The 26,008-nt window shown below is 46.5% G+C and overlaps 1 protein-coding gene across 26 annotated transcripts in view; it reads left to right on the top strand.

Annotated features, from left to right (window-relative positions):
* LOC134142700 (collagen alpha-1(VII) chain-like) overlaps window positions 1-26,008 on the top strand; it is a 131,067-nt gene that overhangs the window by 17,899 nt on the left and 87,160 nt on the right. For 25 of the 26 annotated variants that reach the window (XR_009958955.1, XR_009958957.1, XR_009958959.1 and 22 more), the window contains exons 3-23: window positions 37-217; window positions 719-878; window positions 2,438-2,531; window positions 3,657-3,830; window positions 4,850-5,007; window positions 6,394-6,523; window positions 8,020-8,136; window positions 8,714-8,869; window positions 9,419-9,535; window positions 12,153-12,299; window positions 13,228-13,347; window positions 14,082-14,240; window positions 15,023-15,151; window positions 15,740-15,889; window positions 16,258-16,395; window positions 16,847-16,993; window positions 17,998-18,117; window positions 23,032-23,178; window positions 23,317-23,520; window positions 24,358-24,497; window positions 25,365-25,488. Coding sequence is in view for 21 of the 26 variants with exons in the window: in XM_062580175.1 (XP_062436159.1) it covers window positions 37-217; window positions 719-878; window positions 2,438-2,531; window positions 3,657-3,830; window positions 4,850-5,007; window positions 6,394-6,523; window positions 8,020-8,136; window positions 8,714-8,869; window positions 9,419-9,535; window positions 12,153-12,299; window positions 13,228-13,347; window positions 14,082-14,240; window positions 15,023-15,151; window positions 15,740-15,889; window positions 16,258-16,395; window positions 16,847-16,993; window positions 17,998-18,117; window positions 23,032-23,178; window positions 23,317-23,520; window positions 24,358-24,497; window positions 25,365-25,488 (3,012 nt within the window). In the remaining 5 variants the exon portion in view is untranslated. Of the gene's footprint in view, window positions 1-36; window positions 218-718; window positions 879-1,776; window positions 1,787-2,437; window positions 2,532-3,656; window positions 3,831-4,849; window positions 5,008-6,393; window positions 6,524-8,019; window positions 8,137-8,713; window positions 8,870-9,418; window positions 9,536-12,152; window positions 12,300-13,227; window positions 13,348-14,081; window positions 14,241-15,022; window positions 15,152-15,739; window positions 15,890-16,257; window positions 16,396-16,846; window positions 16,994-17,997; window positions 18,118-23,031; window positions 23,179-23,316; window positions 23,521-24,357; window positions 24,498-25,364; window positions 25,489-26,008 lie in introns of those variants that run through there. The other variant, XM_062580267.1, reaches the window with a different exon arrangement.

Raw genomic sequence — 26,008 nt, 5'->3', positions numbered from 1 at the left:
TTTGGACTTAGCCTTCCTGCCTATCTTCTCCTTCAGTGTGCAGGACGGTGGAGGTGGCAGACATCTTGTTCCTTGTGGGGCAGTCCCAGAGCTCCGGGACAGAAAGCTCTCTGTTGGTCAAAGAATTCATCTCCAGTGTGGCCCACTCTTTCGAGAATGTGGTGATGGGCAAAGGAGGCGTTCGGCTGGGGGTGGTTCTCTATGAGGAGAAACCAAGGTAGGTCATTCTGTTCTCCCCCACCAGCATGTGGGTTTCTAGTGCCCTGCAGCTGTGGGCAGCAGTAGATTTTGCTGAGGAACCCCATGGTTAAAAAACTCTTGCTGTTCAGCTCAGCCAGGGCAGCTAACTGAACCATCACAAAACAAAGCTAAAGTTAACCCACCAGAAATGTCATCAAAAGAACAGTAGTCTAGAGACACTCAGCAATGGGGAAATCTTTCAGGACAAGGAGGATGGTACTTAATGCAGTCACAAGAAATGCCCTACAAGAAATGTCCAATTTTAGATACTGTTTTAAGGAAAGACGCCTCTGTGGCTCATATCCTGGACTCCCTTGAGACCTGTGAAGAGGGGGCTTCTTGTTTACCTTTGAGCCTGATATGACCATTGAGCTATCAAAGTGACTGCTGGTCATTACCATTAAAGATGTATTCTTTCTGTAACACTAGAGTTTCCTTGCTCTTTATTCACCTATGTCCCTGCATTTCTCATTCCCAGGATGAGTATTGAGCTGATGGATTATGTAACCATTGAAGAAATGCTGGTGGCAATTCAGGATCTGTCATTCAAAGGGGGCAACTTAAAAACGGGATCTGCCCTGGCATTTGTGGCTTATGCTGTATTTCACCCTACCATGCTGAGGGAGGATGCAGCAAAGGTAAGTGATCTTCTGTGATGTCTTTGCTGGTGTGACCCTCTGAAGGGATCAGACTTCTGCCTTCTTCACCTGAAGGCATGAAGGAGCCAGCTGGCTTTTTTTACCCTGTCTGTTTTTAGAGTTGGAATTGAGGTATCTCAGTTAGGAGCTCATTTCAGATTGACTGGCTCACCTTCTGGAACGGCTTCTCTCTCTCCACTTATTACAGAGACCTAGCACTCCTCTCTTAAATGCCTCCAGCTAAAGACCTGAATTCAGGGCGCATATTGTGTAAGCAAAAAGAACAGGTTCACATTGTCAGGCACAGTAATGGCCTCGGGACATGATTTAGACATAAGAGGGAGACAAGTCCTGGCGTTTGTGCCTCCTCTGTGTCAATGATGCTGCTGTTGCTAATGGATTGTATACGTCCACTCCCCTGATCCGAGTGTGGCAGCACAATTAACATCTTATTTAAGAAGCAGGCATGCTGTAGTATCTTTACCTTTCATATATAGCTCTGAGTCACCAGTTCCCTCAGATCATATTTAATTTTTTTCATCGTTTTTAAGGGATTCTTAATTCTGAGGATACCCAGAAGAAGGCATTGCATTCTAGTTTTCTTGGCAGACCTGTAGGAGGCAGTTTGCTCTGCTGTGCTCTGCTGGCAAACAGCCTTGAAATCGAGAAGGGGAAGGAGTAGAGATACCTCATTCATCGAGGCTGAAGTTATTACAGCCAGGTTTTGCCTCCCATTCTCCCACGTCCAGGCATGGACCTTCCACATTTACAGCTTCGTGCTGCACCTTCTCTCCTGCTTTAAGATCCTCTGTGCCAGAAGCGAGCTACATGATCCATACAGCCAGGGTGGTGTGATCAGTGTGATCTGTTTTGGATAACAAAGCAGGAGGGAGAAAGCGATGCTATGGGTGGGTATGCTACCTACCTGCTTACAGGTGTTGTAGCGGAGTCCCTTCTCCATTACAGGATCCAACATATCAGCCATAAATCCTTTTACATAATCTCATGTGTGACTGCCCAAAGAGCTTGAGAGGTGTAGGGTTACTGCGCTGCTGAGCTTGGCTTTAATTTAAACCCAGGCTGTGACTAACGAGTTTCCTGCCACCTGATATCACCATCCAGGTACCAAAGAGCACGCATGTTGTCCAGAGTGCAGCTGAGTCCTGCTTCCAGAGCTGCTATTATTATTCCAGAGACTTCTGGAGCTGAATCCTCTCTCTGTGCTGTCCTTAATCTTCCTCTGGAGCCAGGGTTACTGCCCAAGTAGAGTTTAGACACAGTAGGGTAGGACGAGATATGCAGAGAAGAAACTACCACGAACTGTAGCTTTTGTGCTCTGGTTCCTTCCTAGCTCATGCTTTCCAAAATCCACCTGCCAGCCAAGCGTGCTTTTAGTTTTGAGTGGGGCACTTCAGAGGTGCAGGTTATCAAAGGATTTGTTTTCAAGTCCTCATCCTTTCCGAGGGATGAGTCATAGGTGTGAAAATACTGAGTTGGTCTCTGTAAACTGCTCATGTTGTGCTCTTTTGTTGTCTGGATCTAACTCCAATTCTTCGCAGATAGTTGTTTTGATCACAGATGGGAAATCTGGTGATTCATTTGAAGAAGAAGCCCTCGTCCTGCAGAACGGTGGGGTGACAGTGTTTGCTGTAGGTATGTGCAGACACACTAAGGTAGCTGGAGCATTGCTATCAAACACTTGGTGTGCACCAACATGGAAGTTATGCGCCAGGAAAGACTCTAGATGCACAACAGCATTCACCTCTGAAGGCTGTGCACAACCCCAAGCTTAGGCACTAGCTACTATTGCACACATAGAGGGAAATTGCATCTGTGCTATGCTGGGGTGTTTTTTGTTGTTGTCAATAGCTGATTTATTCAGTGAAAATCTGCACTTTTGCATCTGTCAAAACTACTTATGAATTCAGAAGGAATTCAATAAATAGTTCCATAAAAGTCAAAATGTTTTGATATGACATTTTCAAAAATGAAATGTTCTTACTTTTGAAGGTTTCTGTTAATGAAGTTTGAAGATCAACTTTAGCAATGTTAAAATGTCCATCAGAATAAGTCCATGGGCAAAAAAAAAAAAGAAAGAAAGAAAGATAGAAAGAAAAGAAAGAAAAGAAAAAGGCCCGCCAAAGTTAGAAAGTTAGATACAGTCATTTATTACAAGTCAAACCTAGCACTTACCAAAGGAATTCAGGTGAGAAGAAGAGGTGGGGAAGGCAAGGAAATGCCATTATGGAGAGTGAATAAGTCCTTTTAGAACAACATAAGATGAAACTTAGAGGTGATTTTGTTTTTTCTTTTTTTTTGTCAAACTCAAAAACTCTAACGATTTTCACGTAACTCTCAGCAGCCCCCCAAGGACCCACACTCTGCTCACTCTATCAGAAAGGCAGAAAGGTTTCTGTATCCAACAGGAGGAACAAGACCCTATCCCGCCCTGCCCCCTTTCATAACCAATCCATGGCAACCCACTCACAGCCAAACCCCCTGGGGAAATTTCTAACATGCCTCTGGAGAAAACTTTGACCTTTTTTCCCTGAGGCGAGATGCTTCATCAACTCCACCACTTGTTTAGCTTGAGTATCCATTCCTTATTTCATCTTTTACCCAGCATGACTGCAAAGCTAATGTAAAACATGAAGACCCTCAGAGGCCCTGAGGCAACACCTCTCTCCCACTTGCTCTTGACAATATATGGCCTATGATAGTGTTTTTTCTTTTCCTCTTTTCCTCATCTGCTATTTTCTTCATCTTCTCTTTGTCTAGGAATTAAGGATGCTGATAAGAATGAACTGAGCAAAATAGCTTCTGAGCCTACTGAAGAGCATGTGCTTTATGTTGACAATTTCCACCTGCTCCACAATGTGGCTCCCAAACTCTCTCGAAGGCTCTGTTTCACTGCCTCAGAGCCACCACGGCCCATCAAGCAGACTGTGCAAGGTGCGTCAGGATTTTTCCTTTATCCTGCTTTCCACCTGCTTGAATAATCTCCTTCTCAGTCCCTGGAAGTGCCAGCTATATGATGGAGATGGACCTTCCGTGTCCCGTCTGTTCATTACAAGGGACCTTTTTGAGGTGGATGTCCCTACAGGATCAGTACCTGTTGCTGGTGGGGGAGTAGTCCTGCATATGTTGCTTGTGTCTTTGTCCCCATGGTCCATCTGGTGATATAGGATCCTGAAGCTCTCGCTGCGCTTTAGAAGGGGCAGGAGTTGCACACTAGGACACAGTTCTGCCTCTCAGTGGCTCTTACAATGGGACTGTCATAGTGAGCTCCAGCAGCACAGCTCAGGGTCTTTCTTCCTTGAAAGAAAGACTTTCTTCCTTGCAGGGAGCAGCCAAAGAGATCTCCCAAGAGACTTAGATGTCTCTCCAAAGAGACAGAGATGTTGCAGTGAACCTGCAGGTGGTAGCAATGAATTCCTGTCCCCCTTTCAGCACACCAACTTCAGAGAAGAGGAGTTAAATGCTGGGGGCAGAGCTTGGAAGAATGTCATCCATTGGCATGAGCCCTAAGTCCCCAAAGGGTCTGTTTTGCATTCTCTGTTGTTCTGCAGCACTTCAGAGCTTCCTGTGATTTTTTTCATCCAGGGTTTAAGCTTTGTGTCAGAATCATCTCTGGTGGCGATGAAGAGGAGGTAGAAGGCAGCTGATTCCCTATACATTAAGCAGATGTTCAGAGGGAAAATGTTGCCTGAACTAGTTTTGTTTTCCCTTCTTGTGCTGTCCAGGAGTTTATCAAAATAAAATCTATTTGGGTGTCTCTAGTCTGGAAACAAATCCCGACTGCTTGTTCCCTCCCAGGCTGTGTGAGGTATGTTTATACCCAAAGTGTATATGCAGTGAAAGTTTATGTGCAGTGAATATGGTGATCTCATTAAAGAAAGGTTTGTGCATATCCAGTACTGGCTTGATCACAAGTATCCTGAATGAAAGACCTTTCCCCTCTCTTCTTGCAGCCCAGATCATCGGTCCCCAGGATTTATTTGTCAGTGAACATAGCCACAGCTCACTGAGGCTAACGTGGATGCCGGCTACAGGGAGAGTGACGGGGTACCGTGTCCACCTGCAACCTTTGCTGCCTACAGGGCAGCCAGTTGCAGAGGACCAGCAACAGGTAGAGTTGCATTCCTGTTGTGCAGATCCCCAGTGTTTGACGGGATAAGCTGTGCAGGTCCCAGTGTCACCCGCTAGTTCTCTGCTGGAGGCTGCTGTGGCAACGCAGCCAAAGTCAGGAGATGGCACCATGTCCCTCAGCCATCCCCCTCACAGCCTAGTGGATTGACGTAAATTGCTGAAGCTGCTTGCTGTGGAGTGCAGCAGAGGAGGGCAGAACTATACGGTGTGCTGTTGGGGTGATAAAGCTGCTGGAGAAAAGGAGCAGTTAGAAAAGGAAAATATTTTAGATGAGCTGTCCCAGCCTTCATGCCTTTTCATCAGCCATTCCTTCCAAGGGCTGGAAAGTGAATTAGATAACAGGCCATTTGTAGGTCTACAGATAGACCATCTGATATGAAGATGTGTTGATTGCTCATGCTAATTTTGGCATTGATGTTGTGGTAGGGCAGAATTTCTGGAGGTAAGGCAGGGAAGGAAGAGAAGAAGAATATAGCTCCCCTGTCACAAAGTCGTTTGGGACTGACAAGGTCTTGGCATGCTCCAGCTTCCCTAGTAGCATCCCCTGTTCCTCTGTGGTCACGCTTGAATGACATGTCCAAGATCTGGGCTCTTGGTAAAATTTTTGTGTATTTTGGTTTTGGATTTGTCATGTCCTTGGGTGAGGGATATTATAACATGTCAGTTTGCTCAGGATCAGCTCTGTCACTGCCCAACATCTAAGAGCAAGATTGAAGGGTAGAAGATTTTGGCCTAAAGCTTTGATTTGTAATAATAGAACAAAGCTATGAAATCATAAAATATTAAGATTAAGATTATTAATTATATTAATTATTAAGACTGTACTTAGCAGGAATGATCTTCCTTGGTTGTTTCAGAATCTCATTTTCACTCATAGGTAAAAATACCGAAATTATATCTCCACCTCTCTTTTCCTCAGGTTAAGTTGGAATCTCTTTTTATTACCTTAAAACAAGCTTTCTTTATCTAAGATGGCTGTTTTACCTCCATTTTCCCTAGAGTGGAGCTTGGGGACCCCCTTCACCTCTTGTGCACAGTCTTGTTTTCATGGGGTCTTTTCTGGGTACCGTGATGAAACCCACCCTTGACACTGTGCAGCAGTGCAGCACAACCCCTCTCCAACCTGTCTGCACCTGGACCTGAGCACAAGCACTGAGGAGCCCTGAAGAGTCACTGCTATGTCCAGTGCAAACACGGGTATCATTTGAGGATAGCAATGTACTGAGTTAGTGGCTTTTAAGAGGCTGCTACTACTCGTGGAAGTTAACTTGTGTCAGAGAAGTGTGGTTCTCCAAGGTGTTGTAAACATAATGGTCTTGTACTGTCGTGCAGGTCACACAGTGTTCTTTGTCTGTGTATGTAACAGATTGTGGTGGATGGTGACAAAGACACGGTGCTGGTGACCGATCTCAAACCCAACACCAAGTATGTCTTCACAGTGCAGGCTGTCTATGCAGACAGTCTTGGGGAGCTGACAACTGTCAAGGGTAAAACAAGTGAGTAGCTGTTCTGCAGTCATCCCTGTATGTTCCTTGTCCGTGCGGGCCCAGAAAGACTCCAGCCCTGAAACCATACTTCCAGGAGCTGAGGGTGGTGGGGGAAGGAGGACCATCTCCTGCCCAGACGTCCATGGTGCCTCATGTGTGAGTAGATGCAGTGTGAGGCTATGTAGGGATGCTGTAGTTTGGAGAGTGTGTGTGCAGCACAGTGTGTGTGTGTGTGTGATACATGGAAGTACAGGATGGAGCTTGCTGGATAGCTCCTATCATCCAATTTAATAAACAACAGGATTTACAAATCCAGGCTAGGGTTCAGTTAATGTAACTCCCACGTACCTAGAATGAAAGAAGCTCTTGGGGACTGTAATTTTATAAACATAGACATAAAATTTATGGATAAATTTATAATCTAAACACCTTGTTTGGGAAATGGATGGTCCAAAAGGCTTGAGTTGGCAGTACGGCTTTCATTTCACTCAAGGAGAACATGAAGCTTGTATGACAAGGGCCATTAGGAAACACCCCAAATAGTGATCTCTGATTCCTTGGAGTGGGCTGGATCTCTTCTGGGTTGCAATGTGCTATGCCAAATTTCTTTGCTGTCACATCACTATCTATAATGACAAAGTTCTTAGAAACAAAGGGCCAACTTCACTTTAGTCTAAAAGACCTGTTGACACTGAATCAATGTGGTGGATGGAGCAGGTTTAGATCCAGAAGTTTCTGCATTGCTGTTCTTTAAGAGGTGCACTAATTCTGCTGCTCTGTTTTGCATGAAGCACCAAGTCTGCTTTGCCTGAGGGGTTTTGAAGAGAATTGTTCCTTTCTTCCTTTTTTTTTGGTTCTTGTTTTTCCCTGTGATGTCTAAATTGTTTGTCTTCTTGAGGGAAGATCTCAGACAGGATGAATAAATAAAGAGCTTCAATGAGGTTGACTCATATGCACTTGCCAAGAATAAGATAGAATGTCTTTATGGGTGGAAATAAAATCATTTGATCTCTTCTCTTAATATCCCCAACATGAAGCCAGAGGCAGAAGCTATAAATCTGTCTGCCGTGGCTGGCTGGATCAAAATGGGCTTCTCTTTGTGAGGGTTGCATCCATAGGCACAAGTAGCATTTGATTCATGTGTCCTTGTGCAGCTTTGCTCAGTCTGCCTGAAAATGCAGCAGAGTTTACTCTGTTTGCAGGGCAATGTCTTGTGGGTAGATATTTCATGGTTCCCAGCGCCATTCAAAGAGGAAGCCAGCAAGCACTCTGCCAAGGGGAGGTTTTAGCTCATTTTTCAAGGTGAGCAAGAGTGTCACAGGACTCTTAAGACTGCTCTTAAGGATACGACTGAGAGAACAGGGAGAACTGATGCTTGGAGGCCAGTTTCTGCTCACCATTGTGTCTTTTTGTCCATAAACCAAAAGATTTTTCAGGGGTCTTTGTTGTAGCACATTAATACAGCACCATCTCATAAATTTCTGCACCATTTTTGTACCCCAAAGCACCTATCCCTCCAGTCACTAATTTCCGTGTGATAGAAGAAGGACTTTTTAGCTTGAAGGTGGCTTGGACACCTCCCCTGGACAAGCTGGAAGGCTACAAGATCTACATCCCTAGAGGTGAGTTGAGATTTTATAAAGTTTTCTGAGATTTTTTTTTAATGAGCAGCGTCCTGAGAACAGCTGGCATTTTGTCTAAGGCCTGACAGTGTCACTGCAGTACAGTACTCCTGCTGTCACTTTGGAACAAGACCAGTTTACCCTCTTCCAGACAGCGTGGTTCCTCCAGCAGAGAGTAGGAGCATCCTTTGAAGGACTTTCTTTTGAAGGGCAAGGTGGGGATGATGCCATGGATGTCTTGTATGCATTTGCACTGTTACATCCAGATCCACTCTGGATACTGTTGATATTCAAGTGCTTAGGTGTGGACATGAGGTGAGTTCAAAATTTTGATATGGCCCACACATTCCTGGTGATCTGTAAGACTGGGGATTGTGTGGACATGTCAAATCTAAGCTACAGCATGAGCGTCAACAAAAGCACATGGATTGGGGGCCTTCAACCATTTCAGCTATGCATTCAAATCAGCTGCTGTGCAGGTTCTTTGCCATGTTGTGACAACATTGCCACGAGACTAGGCCTCAGGCCCTGGGAAGGCAACAGTGCTTTGCTGCCACTATTCTCTTTGGTTTTGCAGTCAACAGACCAGGAATGACCTACGAGCAGGTTCTGCAGGGTGACGCCACTTCCCACGTGCTGGATAACTTGCAGGAGGATAGAGAGTATACCATCAGCATCTACGCGGTGTACCCTCAGGGGCCGAGCCAGCCCATGTCTGCCGTGGGAAAAACATGTAAGAGGTTTGACTCATCAGCTGGTGTTATTGCACTAAGGGTGTGTTCACACCCTTTACTACTGATAACCACTCCACACTTGGCAGTGACATTTGGGGTTACTAGATAAATAACGCATTCAGAATTTGTGTTGCATGGAGAACTGGGGCAGGTTGCAGGGGCCAAGGGTTTTCTGGCACCTGAAAGCCTACCCATGTGTTTTCCATAAGAAACCTTCCCCCATTGACTGCCTACTCTTCCTTCCCTGTCTGCACCACATGCTGCCTGCCTTTCTCACCACTCGTGTTCAGGCCTCAGACCTCAGTATCTGGAGGCTTCGGACTTCGAAAGCAATGGTCACAGATTTGTGCATTTTCTCCACTGCTGTTGGGCCAGACAGCTGTCTTATACAAGATACCATCAGCCTGCCAAGCAGTGCAGGAGCCCTTAGAAATCCCACTCCCACTGACAGATGGGCTGGAGAAACAGAGTTGTAGGAGTGGCAGCCAGTAAAGTCATCAACTGGGAAGCAGGTGTACTGAAAGGTTTGTTCCCTGTTCTCCTTCCAGTGAAACTCCTGCCTGTAAAAAGCATTGTGCTGCAGAACCAGACTACTGACACACTCCAGGCCAGGTGGAGTCCAGTCCGAGGAGCAACTGGCTACAGGCTCACCTGGATGTCAGCAGGTAGAGTCCTGGGAAGCAGAGAGAGGTATGTGCGTTGATGGCAAGAGAGCTGCAGAGAAGAGCTGGGAGGCCCCCGTGAGCTGGATGCATTGCTGCCTTCTGAGACAACAGCAAGTCCAACAAGAAGCTGGAGGGAGCCAGGTTTCTTGGCTCCATGAATGGCGGAGTTTTCTGCACGTGGAGATAAGTTAGCAAGTTAGCAGGCTGCAACAGAGAACCATACCATGGTGGTATGGTGAACTAAGTGAACTTTGTGGGTGAACTAAGCAAAAATACCCCCTCTTGCTCTGCATAAAGTGGGCCATCCTATAGCCAGCCTTATTAGCGTGGGCTTAGTGACAGCTTTACTGGCCCTGAGTAGCCCAGGAAAGGGTTAATAGCCAGCGTGCAGCTAGTAAAGTACTCTGTGCAGAGCAGCATATCCCATAGCTTCCATGTATCTGGGATTACCACTTGTCAGGGGAGCTGGTACTAGGTAACGGAGTGCGAGGGTTGATCTTGTCAACGCAGCTGCAAGACTTGACTTTGAAATCCAGCATCCCATGATGCATCTAAATTCTCAGTCAAATTTTGATGTTGGAAGACAGATCTGCATTTTCCAGCTGGAGCTTTTCCTTTGCCCTTAACCCAAACACATTTTCATTGCAGGAGTGGGGGAGCGGAAGTTAGAAATTCAGGTTTGATGACATATTTTGGCCTTGGGAGATGGATGTTTCTGTGGTTCAAAGACAAGATGGGATGTCAGGACACCTGGGCTCCATCATAGGCTTCAAATAAATAGCACACACTCCTTTGGCTCAGCTCCCCTTGGTTATGAAATAGAGACATCTCCCACCAGGGGAAGTGGGAGGTTAGCTGGAGAACAGCTCTGAAGGTCACCAGAAGGGAAAAAAACAAATATGAGAATGCTATAACATAGCTTTAACCACTTTGTAATGAAGCAGTAGTGAACGGTTCTCAAGAAAAAAAATCAAGACACACCCTACTCAGGTGTTTACCCAGGCCTTGCTCTATATCCCACACAAGTGCTCAGCTTGTGACATCTTTGGGGCAAGGACTGCTCGTAGGGACCCCCCTTCTCAAGGGAACGGCATGTGACGTCCTCAGCCAAATGATCCTACGGAACAGGTAGCAAACTTGAGCGACCCATAACCTCCACTTTGAGTCTGTTATTTCAGAGCAGCCGTTTCACCCAATACTGCTCACCCCAAACACAGGGGTGGCAAAAGCCCGGGGGCAGCCCACTCTCACCAGTTGGCCCCACAGATGGCTGCAGTCAGGGCTTCATCCTGGCTTGGCTGAGCACGCAGGCTGCAGGGTCCTGCACCCACGATCCAGCCCTTTTCCCAGGACAGGGCCAGGCTTTACAGGCACCGTGACGTTGAGACTGATTTGAGTGTCTGCGCGTAACGCAGCCTTGCTGCCTAACAGTAACACACAGTATTTCTCTTTGGCCAGCTTTCCCTGGTGCCTGGCTCCACGGCGAGGGGAAGGGGGGCTGCCTGCAGTCACCCCATGCTGTTATGCACAGATTACAGTGACTTCTTGCCCTTTTCTCCCTGCATATAAGGGTTTTAAGGAGGAAAAAAAAAACACCTTATGTCTGTCCCAGAGCATCCATCCCAGGGAATGGAGGAGGTTGATTTTTTTTTGACTTCTAGGACAGAGAATAGATAAAAATAAATGAGCGGCTGATTTGGAGAGAAGGTCCATGTGTGGGGTGGGAGAGGGGGATGGGGTGCAGAGTGCTGGTGGAGCTGAATATGGGGACATGGCACCCTCCAGTGACCAAACTGCAAATGGCAGCATCCCCCTGCCAAGCTCCAGACCTGCTGCAGCCTGCACCTCTGCACCCCCTCTGCAAAACAAGGTGCAACCCGAAGGGGTTAGGTGTTAACTTCTCCAGCTCCAGCTCCCTCTGGGGCAACGCTGAAACATGTAGCTGAGCAGCTGATAGTTTAGAGCAGAGATACAAAGCAAGGATTAACCCTGAGAAAAATGTGTTGTATGGCATCAATGAGCTCCTGTGTCCTACGGGGAAGGCAGGAGCTGGGCAGCACAGCTCGGGTACCAACTCACACTGGGCTGGGCAGACTACACACCATCCTATGGGACTGCTTGCAATACCTACACGCAACTGTTTGTGTGTTGCTGACTTCATTCTTTGGCCTGAAAAATCCTGAGCTGCCTTGACCTGTCAGTAATCACTGAGGTCTACCCAAGAAGCTGAGTGTAACTTCTAGCTGTATAGAAACCAGCATCTTAGCCAAGATTTGTGCATAGTGCACCTGCATCTATGTGGTTCTGGCTTTGAGGACCTTGCTGGCACATACACAAGCTAGGAGGAAGACGTTATTCAATCTCATTTAACCAGAGCGGAATGGAGACAGAGAGACCTGTGGAGGCAGGAATCCAGCCCTGCCACCCAAGTACATTTAAAGCATCCTTTCTCTTCTCATTTCTCCTAAGACCAAGTTGTATGTCTGGGTGATGCGTTCAAAGTTACAGCAGTTGCTGTGTAGTCTTTGCATGGTCATTCGTGTAATCACACATATCCTGGGCAGATGGCCCTTCTTAGCCTGAACCAAGGGAGCTCAGCCACGGTTTCCTTTTGCAGAGGGCAGCATCCAGGACGTGAACCTCGGCAACACCTACAGTTACTACATGATCCAGGGGCTGCAGCCTGGCACAGAATACACCGTCACCATCAACCCCATCTTTGGCGATATCGAAGGGCCAGTGGTGAATAGAAAAGCAACTACTGGTAAGTGCCCTGCAGCAGGGATGAGAGAGAGGAAACCAGCCCAGAGGACACAGCCCAGGAATGAGGCTGTGCTAAGTCCATGAAGGGAGATCTAGGAGGGAGCTGGAGGAAGGGCTGGGGCTGCATGTAGGGTCCAGATGTGGGGAGATGTAGGAGGTAGGGTGACAGAAGGGGCCTCAGATTGGAGAGAAATCCATTGACAACATGGATAACCAGGCTATATGAAGAGGATAAGCTGGCTGAGGTCTCTGGGCAAAGGACAGGGTGAGGAGTAGGGTCAGTGTAAGCTAATGGGAAAGCCAGGAGGGGCTGCTGTTAGAAGTTTGGGGCTAGCACTAAGGCTAAAGGGGTAGCTTTAAGTTTAAGGTTCTCTGGGGTTTCTTAGCTCAGATTAAGACTGAAACATGGTGAACAGACGAATCTGATGAAGTTGGGTTGCTCTGGCATTGGGATGGTCTTTCAGAGTTTCCTGGAAGTTCTTTTTCTCTCCATGTGACCAAGCACCTGTTTGAAGCTTGCTGCGTCTCTTGTATGGGGCTCCTCCCTCTGTCCGCTTTGCAACCATGTCCTGCTTTAGAGTGGGAATGCCACACGGAGGGAGAGGGAGCTACTCACTGGTACAGACACAGAGACCAGAAACACGTGGACACTTTGGGAAGGGCTCTGTTAGCAGTGCTGGAGAGGTGCCACGTGCTGTGTGGCTCCAGCCAAGGTCACAGCTGGCTTTTGAAGAGCAGATGGATAGCAGAAATCCGTTTGCTTGCTCTTTTTACAAGCCAGGCTCTCTGTTCTCAGAGCTGGTGTCATCTGTAGTCATCACCCTGTCTGTAATCTGTCACACATACCAGTCTGAGTCATCATAGCTTTTTAGGGCCAGTTAGAAACCGCTGGGACTTTGATGCAACTTGACAACTTTGTTCTCTCACAGTGGCATCGAGCACTGTCCAGATGCTGAAAGTGAGTGAGATATCCATCAACAGCGCTCTGGTCTCCTGGGACTCTGTTGCTGGGGCCACAGGGTACAAAGTGGTCTGGGGTCCTACACCAGGTGAGAACCCACTCTCAACCTGCATCACCCACACCTCTCCCTGTAGCACAGGGAGATAAAGCACTGGAAATGTCAGGGAATTGTAGATATAGGGGCAACTCCAGCACATTAGCTGGTCTGAGCAGCCTGTCCCACTTCAGGGCATGAACTGAACTGAGAAATTACTCCTGGTACTGGTTCAGTGTCAGCAGGCAGGGTACCTACAGCACATATCTTCAAATTGATCCCAATGTTAGGCATATCCCAATCAGTGCAGGAGTCCTGCATCACTTTACCCCAGTCCTCAGTCCTGGTGTAAGTCAGCAAAAGGGCTCTGCGTCTCCCTAGAGATCATGAGGAGGGTCAGAGCACATTTTGGAACAGCCTCTAGGCTGCACTAAGTTATTCAGGGTCTGGCAAGGTCCCAGATGTGAGAGCTGCTGAGGTGTCTCCTTACCCCACTCTTCTCCCTTCTGCAAGAGTGGGAAGAAATAGCTAGGAACTATGTTTTAGGAAGTGGGGCTATGCCCTCATCATGGCTTCCCAGCTCCTGTCTGACTGCCCCTCCCCAGATCCTGCTCAGTGAGGGGCCCAAACACACGCATGGACATGTGCACACATGTCTTAGAACAGAGCTTCTCTCAGGTCAAAGATGGACTACAAGGTAAACATGTCTTTCCCAGTATGCAACAGAACTGCTTTCCAGGCTCCTCAGTTTTCCTCCTTTTCTATTTTATTTTCTCTCTTTCCCAAAGAATTCTTTGGCAAAGACCGCCCTCGGCAGCTGGCCCTCAACAAGTCAATCACAGCCTACCAGCTCCGAAACCTGTCTCATGATACTGAGTATGTGATTTCCCTCTATGTGCTCTTTGGCTCAGTAGAAGGACCAGGGATCACAACGTCAGCCCGGACGTGTGAGTATGGGCAGAGCATTCAAGTAGTTACCATGCAGCCCTTGCATAGCCGGTTCAACATTGTATATCCTTATAAAGGCGATACACCAGGCATCCTGCACCCCTCTCCTGTCATGTTAACCTTGCATCAGTGGCACCTAATGGTCCCTCGCCCTGCTGACTTGTTGTGCCTGGTGAGTTAGCTCTGGGCTTTCTGCCTGGGAGTCTTCAGATGCAAACTGGAGTCAGCATGCTCTGCAGTGGATCAGTTCTTGTGCAGTGGAGGTGGGCAGAGCTTCAAATACAAACTGCCCAGTCTGCACTCACTGGGCTTTTAGGCATTCAGAAATCTAGAAAAATGGCCAAACTCTTCTGCTCTATCAAAAAATCCAGCTGGAAAAGAGGAGAGAACAGGGAAAATTCTGCTGCAGGGAACCATAGGGAGATTCAGGGAGAAGAACATCACAGTAGGGTCCCTCCTGCCAGCTGTTGCCTGGTGACAAGTGTTTCCCTTGAGGTGATAGTATGGGCACATGGCTCTCAGAGTTGCTCCTAACTTGAGCTAGAGCATAAAACACTCCTTGGTGTTAAGGGAGGTAGGATGCACACATTTAGTACTCCTGGGGCCCAGACCTCAAGTAGTACAAACCAGCATCTGTGTGGACGAGGATGATGTGACAAAGGAGATGGGCAGAGATACAAGTTCTAAACCTTTTCCAGGACTTTGTCCTCATTATACTGCCCACGGGGAGCCCTGATGGGCAGTAGTCAGGGCACTGTCTAATGCTGTCCTCACTTTGCAGCTCCTCTGGGCTACGTCTCCAATTTCAAGGTGGCATCCTACACCAGCACAAGCCTGTCTCTGTCATGGAGTGCCACAGCAGCTGCCACCAAATTTAAAGTCACATGGAGCCCTGTGGGAGCAGGCAAAGGTGAGCAGAGGAGGAGTGCACATGCTTGTTCCAGGCACAGACATAGGTTTATGTTCAAGGCCATGGGAGATACCTTTCCAAACTCCTGGTCTATTGCTGGGCATTAGAAGGATGCCTTGCTCCATCCATGTTACTTCTGGCATGTAATTAATGAATTGTAACTGTATACAAATGCAATCCACAGGACCAGAAGGTTTCACCTTGCAGTGCTTGTATGGACTGGTTGGACTGCAAGAACATTGCCGGGGTATTCACCAAATGCTGGTGTTGTAACACTTCCCAGTTGAGAGCTCCAATGTGCAAAATGGAAACTCACAAACTGTGGCAGGTCCCATTATCATGACAGACCCCAGGACTATTCACCCCACTATCTGGGAGAGGAAAGAGGTCTCACTGTTAAGAAACTTAGGCCAGCCTGCACCCACTGGTTTTAGTTTCTTCCCTTTTTATATTCATGCTCTTGTATTTATGAAGATAACCCCAAAGCTCTGAAACAGTAGTGCAGCAAAGAATGAATATTTCTCTTGGAGGAGATGCCACCAGCTTCACTGGTGAGCTACAAACTCCGAAGTACTCTCTCCATTACAGAAAAGCAAGTTGCCAAGACTCAGTACCTGGGCAGCAGAGTATTGGCATATCGGATTGACCACTTGCTGCCTGACACCCTGTATAAAGTCAGCATTCGGGCTGTCTTCAGCAAGACTGAGGGGCCAGAGGTGACCCTGACTCACCACACAGGTATGTCCTAACGGAAAGACCTCCTTAATGTGTAGACATCATGGTTAGAATCATGGACCTGTGCATTGCACCAGAGACTCTGTTGGCTGTGCTACACGCGTAGCCACCGTAGCTAGAAGCAATGGTCCATGGTGGTACGGCTGACACTACAGGCGTAGACGAATCATGCTGGCATGTTAACCAGCCTTGATACACGTAGGCAGCCCCGGGTGTACTAATGCACGGCCTAGTTCTGTTTACCCACAGCAGTCTCGAGAAGGCAGGCTCTGAAGCCTGTGAGCTTCGGAACTAGATTCAGAGCTAGGAACTTGGCTCTGTGTAACTTGGGGCTCTTACTTCTGACATCTCGTTCTGGTTGATTTTTGCAGCATCTCTTGCAGACTCCAAACTTATCCAGACTGTCCAAGATCTGAGGATTACCGATATTGGCATAAATAGTTTGAAGGTGTCTTGGAGGAGGCTTCCTGGTGTAACTCACTATAAGATATCCTGGGTCCCATTCAGTGGTAAGCATCCTGCTCTTTTAATCAGTTATGATATGAGGATAGAGTACAAGGATACTCATAACATAGGAGATTAGCTCGAGTCATCTCTTTTCCCACAGGTGATTGGGGTAGATAAGGACTATAATTTGAAAAATTCCATGGACTTGTCAAAAGGGACGGGTTGAACCCCTGAATATTAACCAGGTTTCAGTCTGTAACAAAGTCATCAGTCATTTTTAGTCATAGCTGGGGGTCTGGAAATTGGTCTCCCTTCCAGCAGCATATTGATGCCTTTGTGACCAGATTGCTCACCTGCGCATGCCTCAGTATCCTCATATGAAAAGTGAGCTAATAATACTCCTCCCTTGCCATTTCCCCTAAGATCTGTGCGAGGAAACTGCTGTAACAATTGTTAATAGCAATTGCCCTGCCCTTGCTACATAACAGTGTTTTTGGGAATGACTGCTGTCAGGTGGCCTGGAAACCTCCCAGCTGGTTGCAGCAGAGACCCTCTCTTTCACAATACCCAAGCTGAAGGAGAGCACCACCTACACCATCTGCGTGTCTGCGATGATTGAGGGACGGGAGGGAAGCCCGACACTCCTCACAGCCAAAACCTGTGAGTACAGGGACTACAGGGTGGGACAAGAGCATTTCTTACTGCAGTGCTGGGGCAGGGGGCAGCTCCCTCCCAGGGGCTGCGACAGGAGGTGGGAATGGAAGAGGAGCAATACTGACTGTCACACACGTTACAGCTTCTCAGCTCCCACCAGCCAGTGTGTCAGAAAATGTGCATTGATCCTTTCTTCTTATTGCTGAGAAGCATGGGGGCTTTGACTTGTCTTCTCCTGCTTGCAGACCATCACTGTGAAATATTGATTTTGTGATCCATTACCTTGGAAGCTCTTTGGTTACCGTTACCAAACCACTCATGATTCAGTGATGTTATCCAACTTGACTGATGGTCTGGAACAGGCAGATTTGGAGATCTAGTGGTAGAGAAGTTTGGGGTGTTGAGTCTGTACTGTGGTTTCAGGGAGCACTAGCAGTTGGCACAAGTGAGCAGCCAAAAACTTCATTCCCAGTGCAGAATCCCAATGGAGATCCAAATGGATCAGATTTCAGAATCGCTTTGGAGAAAAACACAGCAGTCCAGGCTAAAGATCTGATGGTAGTTATTTGTGAAAACTCTACCAATTCCCACCAAATAAGCATCTGATTCATTCAGCTTTCGAAAAACCCTTACAATGCTCCGGGGAATGTTTCCTCTCGTCCTGCAGTTAAGTAGGCAGAAGGTTTCTGAAGCTGGTTGCAGCCTTGCACACACATCTTTGCGCTGTGGGATTGATATGATCTGAGAGATTTACCAGGCGCTGGAGCTGTGGACAGATCATGTTCATTGGCTCAGGGATGTGCTTCAGGCTTGTAATTCCTATCTGGACTTTTTTGCCTTTGATTTCAGTGAGGCTAGAATTTTAGCTTTCCAAAAGATGCATTGGCTTTGTTTTAGCCCAGCCAAGGTCTCGATGGTAGCTTCTACTTACCCACCCCATGCTTTGCCTGCAAAACAAGAGCAAAAAACAGGCAAAAAACAGTCATTGTTTCTTTTTCTCTATCCAACAGTGGATTTACCCAAAGTGACTGAGTTCACAGTGCAGGAGGCTGCAGAGACCAGCATTTCACTGGCTTGGACGGCTGTTCCTGGAGCATCAATGTACTTATTAACATGGCGCTTGTCCTCAGGTAACATTTTTTTGGTGGGAGAAGAAAGAACAATTTGTAATTTGGACCTCTCCTGTGTGAGCTGCCACATCACCAAGAAGATTGGAGGATAGAGCACATAGTGTAGCAAGTGGTTCCACGAGCAAACATCTGGGAACAGGAGATTTCCTATGGCTTGTGTCTTGCAGAGCTTAATCAGGATCTGGTTGTTGGTTGAAGCTTTTCCTGAGTTTGGGCACCCACAATGTTCCCATCCCATGTGGACTCTCTGGTATCTAATACTATTTATGCTACTGTTGTAGCCTTCTCCCCAGAGCAGGGCATCGGAGGACCCTCTTTTCTCTGCACCATCACCTGTCCTTACAGAGCTTTTCTGCAACATCATGAAACAGAGGCCTCTTTAGGCTCAGAACTGATCAAAAGTTTGGTCCAAATTGCCCAGTGAGTTCAGAAATTCATAATAAGGGGGATAAGACAAGAGGGACAAATAACCTGTATGGAGAACATCATATAAGCCTTCTTTTTTTTTTAGGAAAAAAATGGGTAAAACTACTGTTCTCCCATATCTGTTTGCCCCATTGCTAGTATAGGTTTAGTTTAAAATATCATGGACAGAACAGGCCTGGCTTGCTCTGTGGTCTGTGCGGTTCAGCACCTGGTCTTAGAGCCAGCTGATGCAGTGGAAGATGCAAGTGGCAGGTATTAAAGGGGAAATTTCTTTCCATTACCAGCCTTAAGTGGCTGGCTGATTGGCTGAAATGTCACAACTTGTGTCTCTGAGTATTCTCTGGTTAATCTGGGGTAAGTGATGCTGTCACTGATCACATCAGCACCAGTGCTTCTCAGACTGGCCCCAGGGACTCCCATACATGACATCTTTTCATCTCTGCTTCCTCCTTTGTGTGAAAAAGAGAAAGAACTGGAAACCGCCTGACTCAGTGAGGAGGTGCACAAGATGACCTAGCTGGTCCTTCAAAGTCCTCAGGGGAAGGAAATGGAGACATAAAAAATTCGGGGAAAAGAGCCTGTGTGTTGCCGTTATCAGAGTCTGTTCCTCCAGAGCACTTGCTGTTCCAAAAGTCACCGCGTGTCCATCAGGGATAGTCGCAGCAAACTCACAGAGCGGTCAAGCGGCCGTGCCCATGATGTCAAGCCCTTCTGAACTGCAAACCTTCATACAGCCCTCATCATGGGCTGTGACATCCTGCTGATGTTCTCTGGCTTCGCTTACCTGTTTTCTACTATTTTTGATATATAACTCTCAACAGTTGCTCTTAACATCCCCTTTTCAATTCGTGATCCTTATTAATGTTATTATTCCTTTTTTTTTTCTCTCTGAGCACGGGCTGGTTTTGACATCAATGCAACCTTATTTATTTTGTATCTGTTTAAAAGCTTTACTATTTAGAGAAGAGCTTTAAAAACTTTCCTAATCACTACTCACAATTTTTAGTGTGTGCTTCTTTTTTGCAATGTTTTTTTCTTTGGGTGGTTTGCCCTTTTAAAGCACTGGCTCTATCATTTTTTCCTGGACTGGGCCTTAGTCTATTTTGATGTAGCAGGTCGCCTGTCACTGTTACTTCAGGTGCTAACTTTTTGCTACTGATCAGTTCATCTTCACAGGTCGATAAAGAACAGGTCTGACACAGAACTCCCCTGTGCTTGCTGCAAAGCTTTTTGAGTTCCCAGGTCATCTGCTTTAATTTTTTTAATTCCAAGGACATTTTGGTGTTGACAGCTTAAGACTCCCAGAATGTGTCACTCAGGATAAAGTCTCCTGTGATAACATCATCTTTTTTGCTCTGCACATTATGGATAAGTGATTAGGGAGTTCAACATTCAATTCTCTGGGGTGATTTTAAGTGATCTAATGCAACTGTTCCCCTCCTGTGCCATGCTGTTAAATATCGATCCGTAAGTATTCAGAATCATTGGTTTCAGAGTTGTCAAGGACTTAGAAATGGATAACGCCACACTTAGTCCCACGTTGCTCTCACTCTATCAATCCTTCTGAAATAGGTTTATAACTATTGATTTAACATTCCAATCAGATGACTCTTGCCACCACGTATCAATGGTAACAATGAGGTCAAACATATGCTCATAAGTGAGTAATTCCAATTTCTCTTGTTTAATTACCCAGGTTGCCAGCATTAGTGTATAAAAGCAATTAAGAATTTTGTCTCTTTGTGTCTCTTGGTGCCTTGATTAATTTTGTTCTCAGAAACTTGATTTTTGTTAAATGAGTGCTTGTTCATTACTTCTTTCTCTTGCCCCCTTTTTAAGCTCATCTAATGCCATTTTCCCTACCCTACCCAAGCCAGCCTGTCCTATAAAAGACTTGTTCAGCTTCTGCTCAGCTGGACATCATCCCAGCTATATAGCTCCTGTGTCCAGTTTTTCACAAAACTAAACCCACACTTCCCCATTCAGAGCCAACATTCCTCCCCGACACGACAGAAGGGACCTTGGAGAAGTTCAGCTGGACGTTGGCATCTTCCCTCTTCTTTCTGCCTTCTCTTGACTATAATTGGACCACCAAAGCTGTGGGTTTGGGCATCCACCACAATCAGTACTCAAAAACCTATTTAGTCTTGCAGTTGCACCTTAAGCATTATCATTTGCTATCCTTTGCAAAATATTAGTATCACTCTTCTTAGAAAACCCACCTCCAGTAAGGACTATCTTCCTTCTTCAGTGGTTGCAGATCTCTTCCAGTGTGTGCTTCCCAACCTTGTGGGCTGTGCTGAGCATTCATAGAGTCATAGAATCAGTAAGGTTGGAGGGGACCTCTGGAGATCATCTAGTCCAACCTCCCTGCTCAGCAGGGTCACCTAGAGCATGGTAGACAGGGTTGCATCCAGGCAGGCCTTGAAGATCTCCAGAGAAGGAGACTCCACAACCTCTCTGGGCAACCTGTTCAAGTGCTCTGTCACTCTCACAGGGAAGAAATTCCCCCTCACGGTCAGCCAGAACTTCCTGTGCTTCAATTTGTGCCCATTGCCTCTTGTCCTGTCACACGGGACAACTGAAAAGAGTTTGGCCCTGTCCCCTTGACACCCTCCCTTCAGGTACTTGTCCACATTGATTAGATCCTCCCTCAGGCTTCTCTTCCCCAGGCTGAAGAGGCCCAGCTCTCACAGCCGTTCCTCATAGGGCAGATGCTCCAGCCCTCTGATCATCTTTGTAGCCCTACACTGGACTCTCTCCAGTAGCTCCATGTCTCTCTTGTCTTGGGGAGCCCAGAACTGGACACAGGACTCGAGATGAGGCCTCCCCAGGGCTGCGTACAGGGGCAGGATCACCTCCCTTGACCTGCTGGCAACACTCTTCCCAATGCACCCCAGGAGACCATTGGCCTTCTTGGTCACAAGGGCACATTGCTGGCTCATGGTCAATCTGTCATCCACCAGCACTCCCAGGGCCTTCTCTGCAGAGCTGCTCTCCAGAAGGTCAGCCCCCACCTTGTACTGGTGCATGGGGTTATTCCTCCCTAGGTGCAGGACTCTGCCCCTGCTCTTGTTGAACCTCAGGAGGTTCCTCTCTGCCCAGCTCTCCAGCCTGTCCAGGTCTCTCTGAATGACAGCACGGCCCTCTGGTGTGTCAGCCACTCCTCCCAGCTTGGGATCATCAGCAAACTTTCTGAGGAGGCGCTCCGTCCCTCATCCAGGTTATTGATGAAAAAGTTGAACAGAATGGGACCCAGCACTGAGCCCTGGGGGATGCCACTAGCCACAGGCCTCCAACTAGACTCCACGCCACTGATGACGACCCTCTGAGCTCTGCCTTTCAGCCACTTCTCAATCCACCTCACTGTCCACTTGCCTAACCCACACTTCCTGAGCTTCTCTAGGAGGATGTTATGGGAGACAATGTCCAAAGCCTTGCTGAAGTCAAGGTACACAACGTCCACTGCCCTTCCCTCATCTACCCAGCCAGTCACTCCATCACAGAAGGCTATCAGATTGGTTAAGCAGGATTTCCCCTTGGTGAATGCAAGCTGGCTACTCCTGATCACCTTCTTTTCCTCCATATGTGTGGAGATGACATCCCCCTGGATATAATCTCTGTACCTCCTGCCTCAGTCTGCCAGTAGTCTCCTGCATGTCCCAATGTAAGAGTGTGGTAAGCACACACTGTTTCTCAATATGTGAAATCCACCCTGTCCTCCACTCTCTGGTGGTCTCAGGCTGTGATCCATCTGTCTCTACCAGTGAAGCAAGGCTGTCCACTGCTTTTTGTGTGTGGTAGCTAGAACTGGTTTTAGTGCTACACAGTGGTGTGGCTGCAAAGGAACAAGTAACTGAACTTCCTAGTGAGGGTTCCAGGTCAGGCAGGGGGGTGGGTAGTAGATTATTACACTGCTCAGATTCACAACGGTCCAACCCTGTGCCATAGATCTGTTTTTCAGCAGAACTGTCAGTGTCTTCCATACAGGGAATCTCTTCAATCAGTGTAGCATAACATCTCAGCTAATTATTATTATTTTGACTTGTCTGCCTGAAGGAATGGGGTGAAGAGAAGAAGAATTTGAGTAAAATGCAAGAGAATTTTTCTCTTTCAGGGGGTGAAACCTCCCTTTCAAAGGCTTTTTTTGGGGGGGTAATCAAAAACATTTAATGCAAATAAAACAGATTATCTACATTCATTAATTTTTTCCCTGGAAACTATCTTTTTTTTTTAAGGGAAAATGCTACTTTAGAATGAAAAGCACAAATTTCACTTTGAACAACATCAAAAGTCATCCTTCGGCATTTCCAAACTAAAACACATAAACCGTCAAAACATTGTTATGATGTTTCCACAGATGTCATTATTTAAAATCAAAACTGTTTACTGTGTGTGACCAACTTTCTCAAATAATTTTGGTCCTATTTTTCAGGAAACTTTCTATTCATTAACAAATAAGAATGTTTCTTCCTTTATTTTTTCCAGCTTCTGATCCTTCCCAGAAACTGTTAACAGCAGCTTCTAGATCGTATCGAGTGACAGGGCTGAACTCCAAAGAAACATATTTGTTTTCTATAAGGCCAGTCTTTGGAGAGACTGAGGGACCAGAGACAACACTCACTGGACATACAGGTATGAAGGCTGGGTGCTGGGTGTTGCATTTTCTCCTTGGTAACTGCTACTGAGACGTATTTCTTGGCTTCCTTGCAAGATAGTGGCATCTAACTAGAAAGGGTTCAGCAAACACATTTTTTTGCTTGTCTCTTACAGCGGGACTTCACAGAGATTCATCTCTGCCAGTATCTCCTGTTACTTCTCCAAAAGAGACTACTATGAGGTCCTCCTCCACAGCTTATAGCAATGCAAGAACCACTTACCTTCCACCGGGCACCAACACAACATTAAAACCAACCTCAGAAACCCTGATATCAACCACCATAGTGTCTGCACCACGGACTACTCTGCCTGGGCCAAGTGAGTGTGTATCCATGTGTGAATTCAAGGATGATGATCAAAACCACCAAGTCTCGTGGTCTCCTCTGATCTCAGGAGCCAAAACTAGTCTTTATTCTCTGAGTGTTGGATAAGTATTTTGCTCATTCAGCCAAATGAAGGCTGCAAGAGAGGGCTTGAATACCATCTGGAAGTACATTTGGTGGGCTAACATCAGGACAGGAGAAGAATGCTGCAGGCTAGCCCACACCAAGGGAAGTGCCTACAATGACGTTTAAGCTAGGCATTAAAAAGTTGCAAATGATAGTCTTTTTAAGAAGTGAGCTTCTGGATTAGCCTTCCTGTGGAATCTGGGGAATGAAAAGACCTATCTTCCTTGAAGATGGAATTTTAGCTGCCTATATGAAGAGTTATTTATGACATAGTGTGATAAGGGAATTTAAATCCAGGGTACAGGGACTCTCCAGATCAGTGTTCCTCTGTATGCCAGACTTCCCATCAAGTCTAAGTGCTAGCTGGATGTGGTGCTGGTGAGGCAGGAGATAGTACTTTCCCCCCAGTAATGGCAGTCCTAAAGGTCCAGAACAAATTGTTACACCTGTTACTGTCCTAGAACTGCCCCAAGAGCCAGTTAGTGATCCTCTTGCTGTGATACTCCCCATGAGGGCAACCAGCACTGGTGAAGGGGAAGACACAAACCATATAGCACTGCCCATAGGGGAAGGGCTGCCTATTCACCAGCACTTGGCATCACAAGACATATTTGTGCTTGAGTTTGTTTCGTTGTTATGAACACAATGAAATGTACTTCTGCTTTAAGACTTCACGATTTACGGAAATCTTCTCTTGCCTTTGCAGTCTGTGGCAAGTTCAAAGCAGATATTGCTTTCCTGGTGGACGAGTCCTCAAGTATTGGCCAGAGCAATTTCAATAAAGTGAAAGACTTCCTTTTCCGGATCATATCCTATTTCCCTAAGATTGGGCCTGAAGGGACACAGGCAAGAATTTGTTATTCTATTTCCTGAAAGTGTTTTCTTTCCGGTTGTTCACCTTTTACTCACCCTTGCAATAACAAGAGTCTGCTAGCTCATACATTGTGTTTCACAGAAGTGACATACTTTGCCTAAGGCCACATCAGACTTCTATGGTCTATCAAAGACTAGAATAAGAGTCTCCTAACTTCCAGCCTGGCTCCCTACTCATTTGAGAGTATTTCCATCTCTTGGTTATTTTTCCAAGACCAACTCATCAGGAAAAAAGCAAATCCTGGACTTATTAGAATTCAGTGTTTCATCCTGTCTAGATTATGGAGCCCATGTATATGCCAGCATCCCCTGTTTCTGTCCTGGGTGAGGCCATGGATACCCTGCTCCAGGGCCAAGGATATCCCTTCAGAGCCCCATTTCTGCCCATTTCCAGACTGATAATGGCAGGAGACCCAGGTGGGTGTCCAGATGGGAGATGCAGCGCATGCCAGCGGCTCCTTCTCTAGACAAACCAAATCCCAAGACCATGCTGTGAAACACCTCAAGGGTAGCTGCAGCATGCGCTATTAACTGACAACACAGCAAAGCCAATGGGAAGACTCAGTAGATAATTTAATGTAGATTATTTGTATTTAATGATCAATTACCCCATCTGATATCTGAATCAGCTTTTTGAAATGGAGACTTAGGTTGCTTTCTTTCAGTTGATCAAGAAATGAGGAATTCCTTGCACTCTTTATTTGCAGGTAATCTGTAAGATTTAGGAAGGCGACGACGTTTTCCTGAATTAACAGACTATTCTGGTGAGATGAAGACATCTCAGTTTAGGTGGCTATAGTATGAACTTCATCTTTTTTAGCCTGGCTTTTTCTTTGGCAGGTTGCTGTAGCACAGTACAGCGAGGAGCCCAGAGCAGCGTTCCACTTTCACCAGCACAAAGATCGCAACAGCGTTCTCAGAGCCGTCAAGGAGCTACGCTATGCTGGAGGCAACACAAAAACTGGTGTGCATGTGTGAGCCCACATATGGGTTGTAGACCTTATGGCTCAAGAATGAGGCTAGAGTCCAGAAATGCATTTGTCTGAGTGTTTTGAACCCATTTTCCTATACCTGCTACAGGTAGAAAGTTATGGCCAAAAGTTCTTTAAAATTTGAGAACAAAGGATGAATTTAGTTTTATTTCCAGACATGGCTTATCCAACTAGCCTGGTGCCCTTACTTATGTCCTATTTTTACTACTGGGTTTCTCTTCATTGTTTTATACCCTTGCCTACACTTGAGGGATTTTTTTTACACCTAGCCTGGAGAGCAGCCCATAAACATTTGATAAGAATAGTTGACGCTAAAGCACCCTTATTACCCACTCTATGCACATTTATTTAAATCAGCAAATTGCGGGGTTTATTGTCTTGTTACCCTCACAACAAAACAGCACGCCCTGCTCTATTTTCGTGGTATGCCATCACATAGCTGTACTTTGTTTAGCTCTATTCAAATAACACAGCTCTTAATTAGCTGCTTTT

This window comes from Rhea pennata, chromosome 1 (genome assembly GCF_028389875.1).
Source record: "Rhea pennata isolate bPtePen1 chromosome 1, bPtePen1.pri, whole genome shotgun sequence".
Lineage (NCBI taxonomy): Eukaryota > Metazoa > Chordata > Aves > Rheiformes > Rheidae > Rhea > Rhea pennata.
Note: the sequence above shows the minus strand (reverse complement) of the source record. Positions and strands in the feature narration are given on the sequence as shown.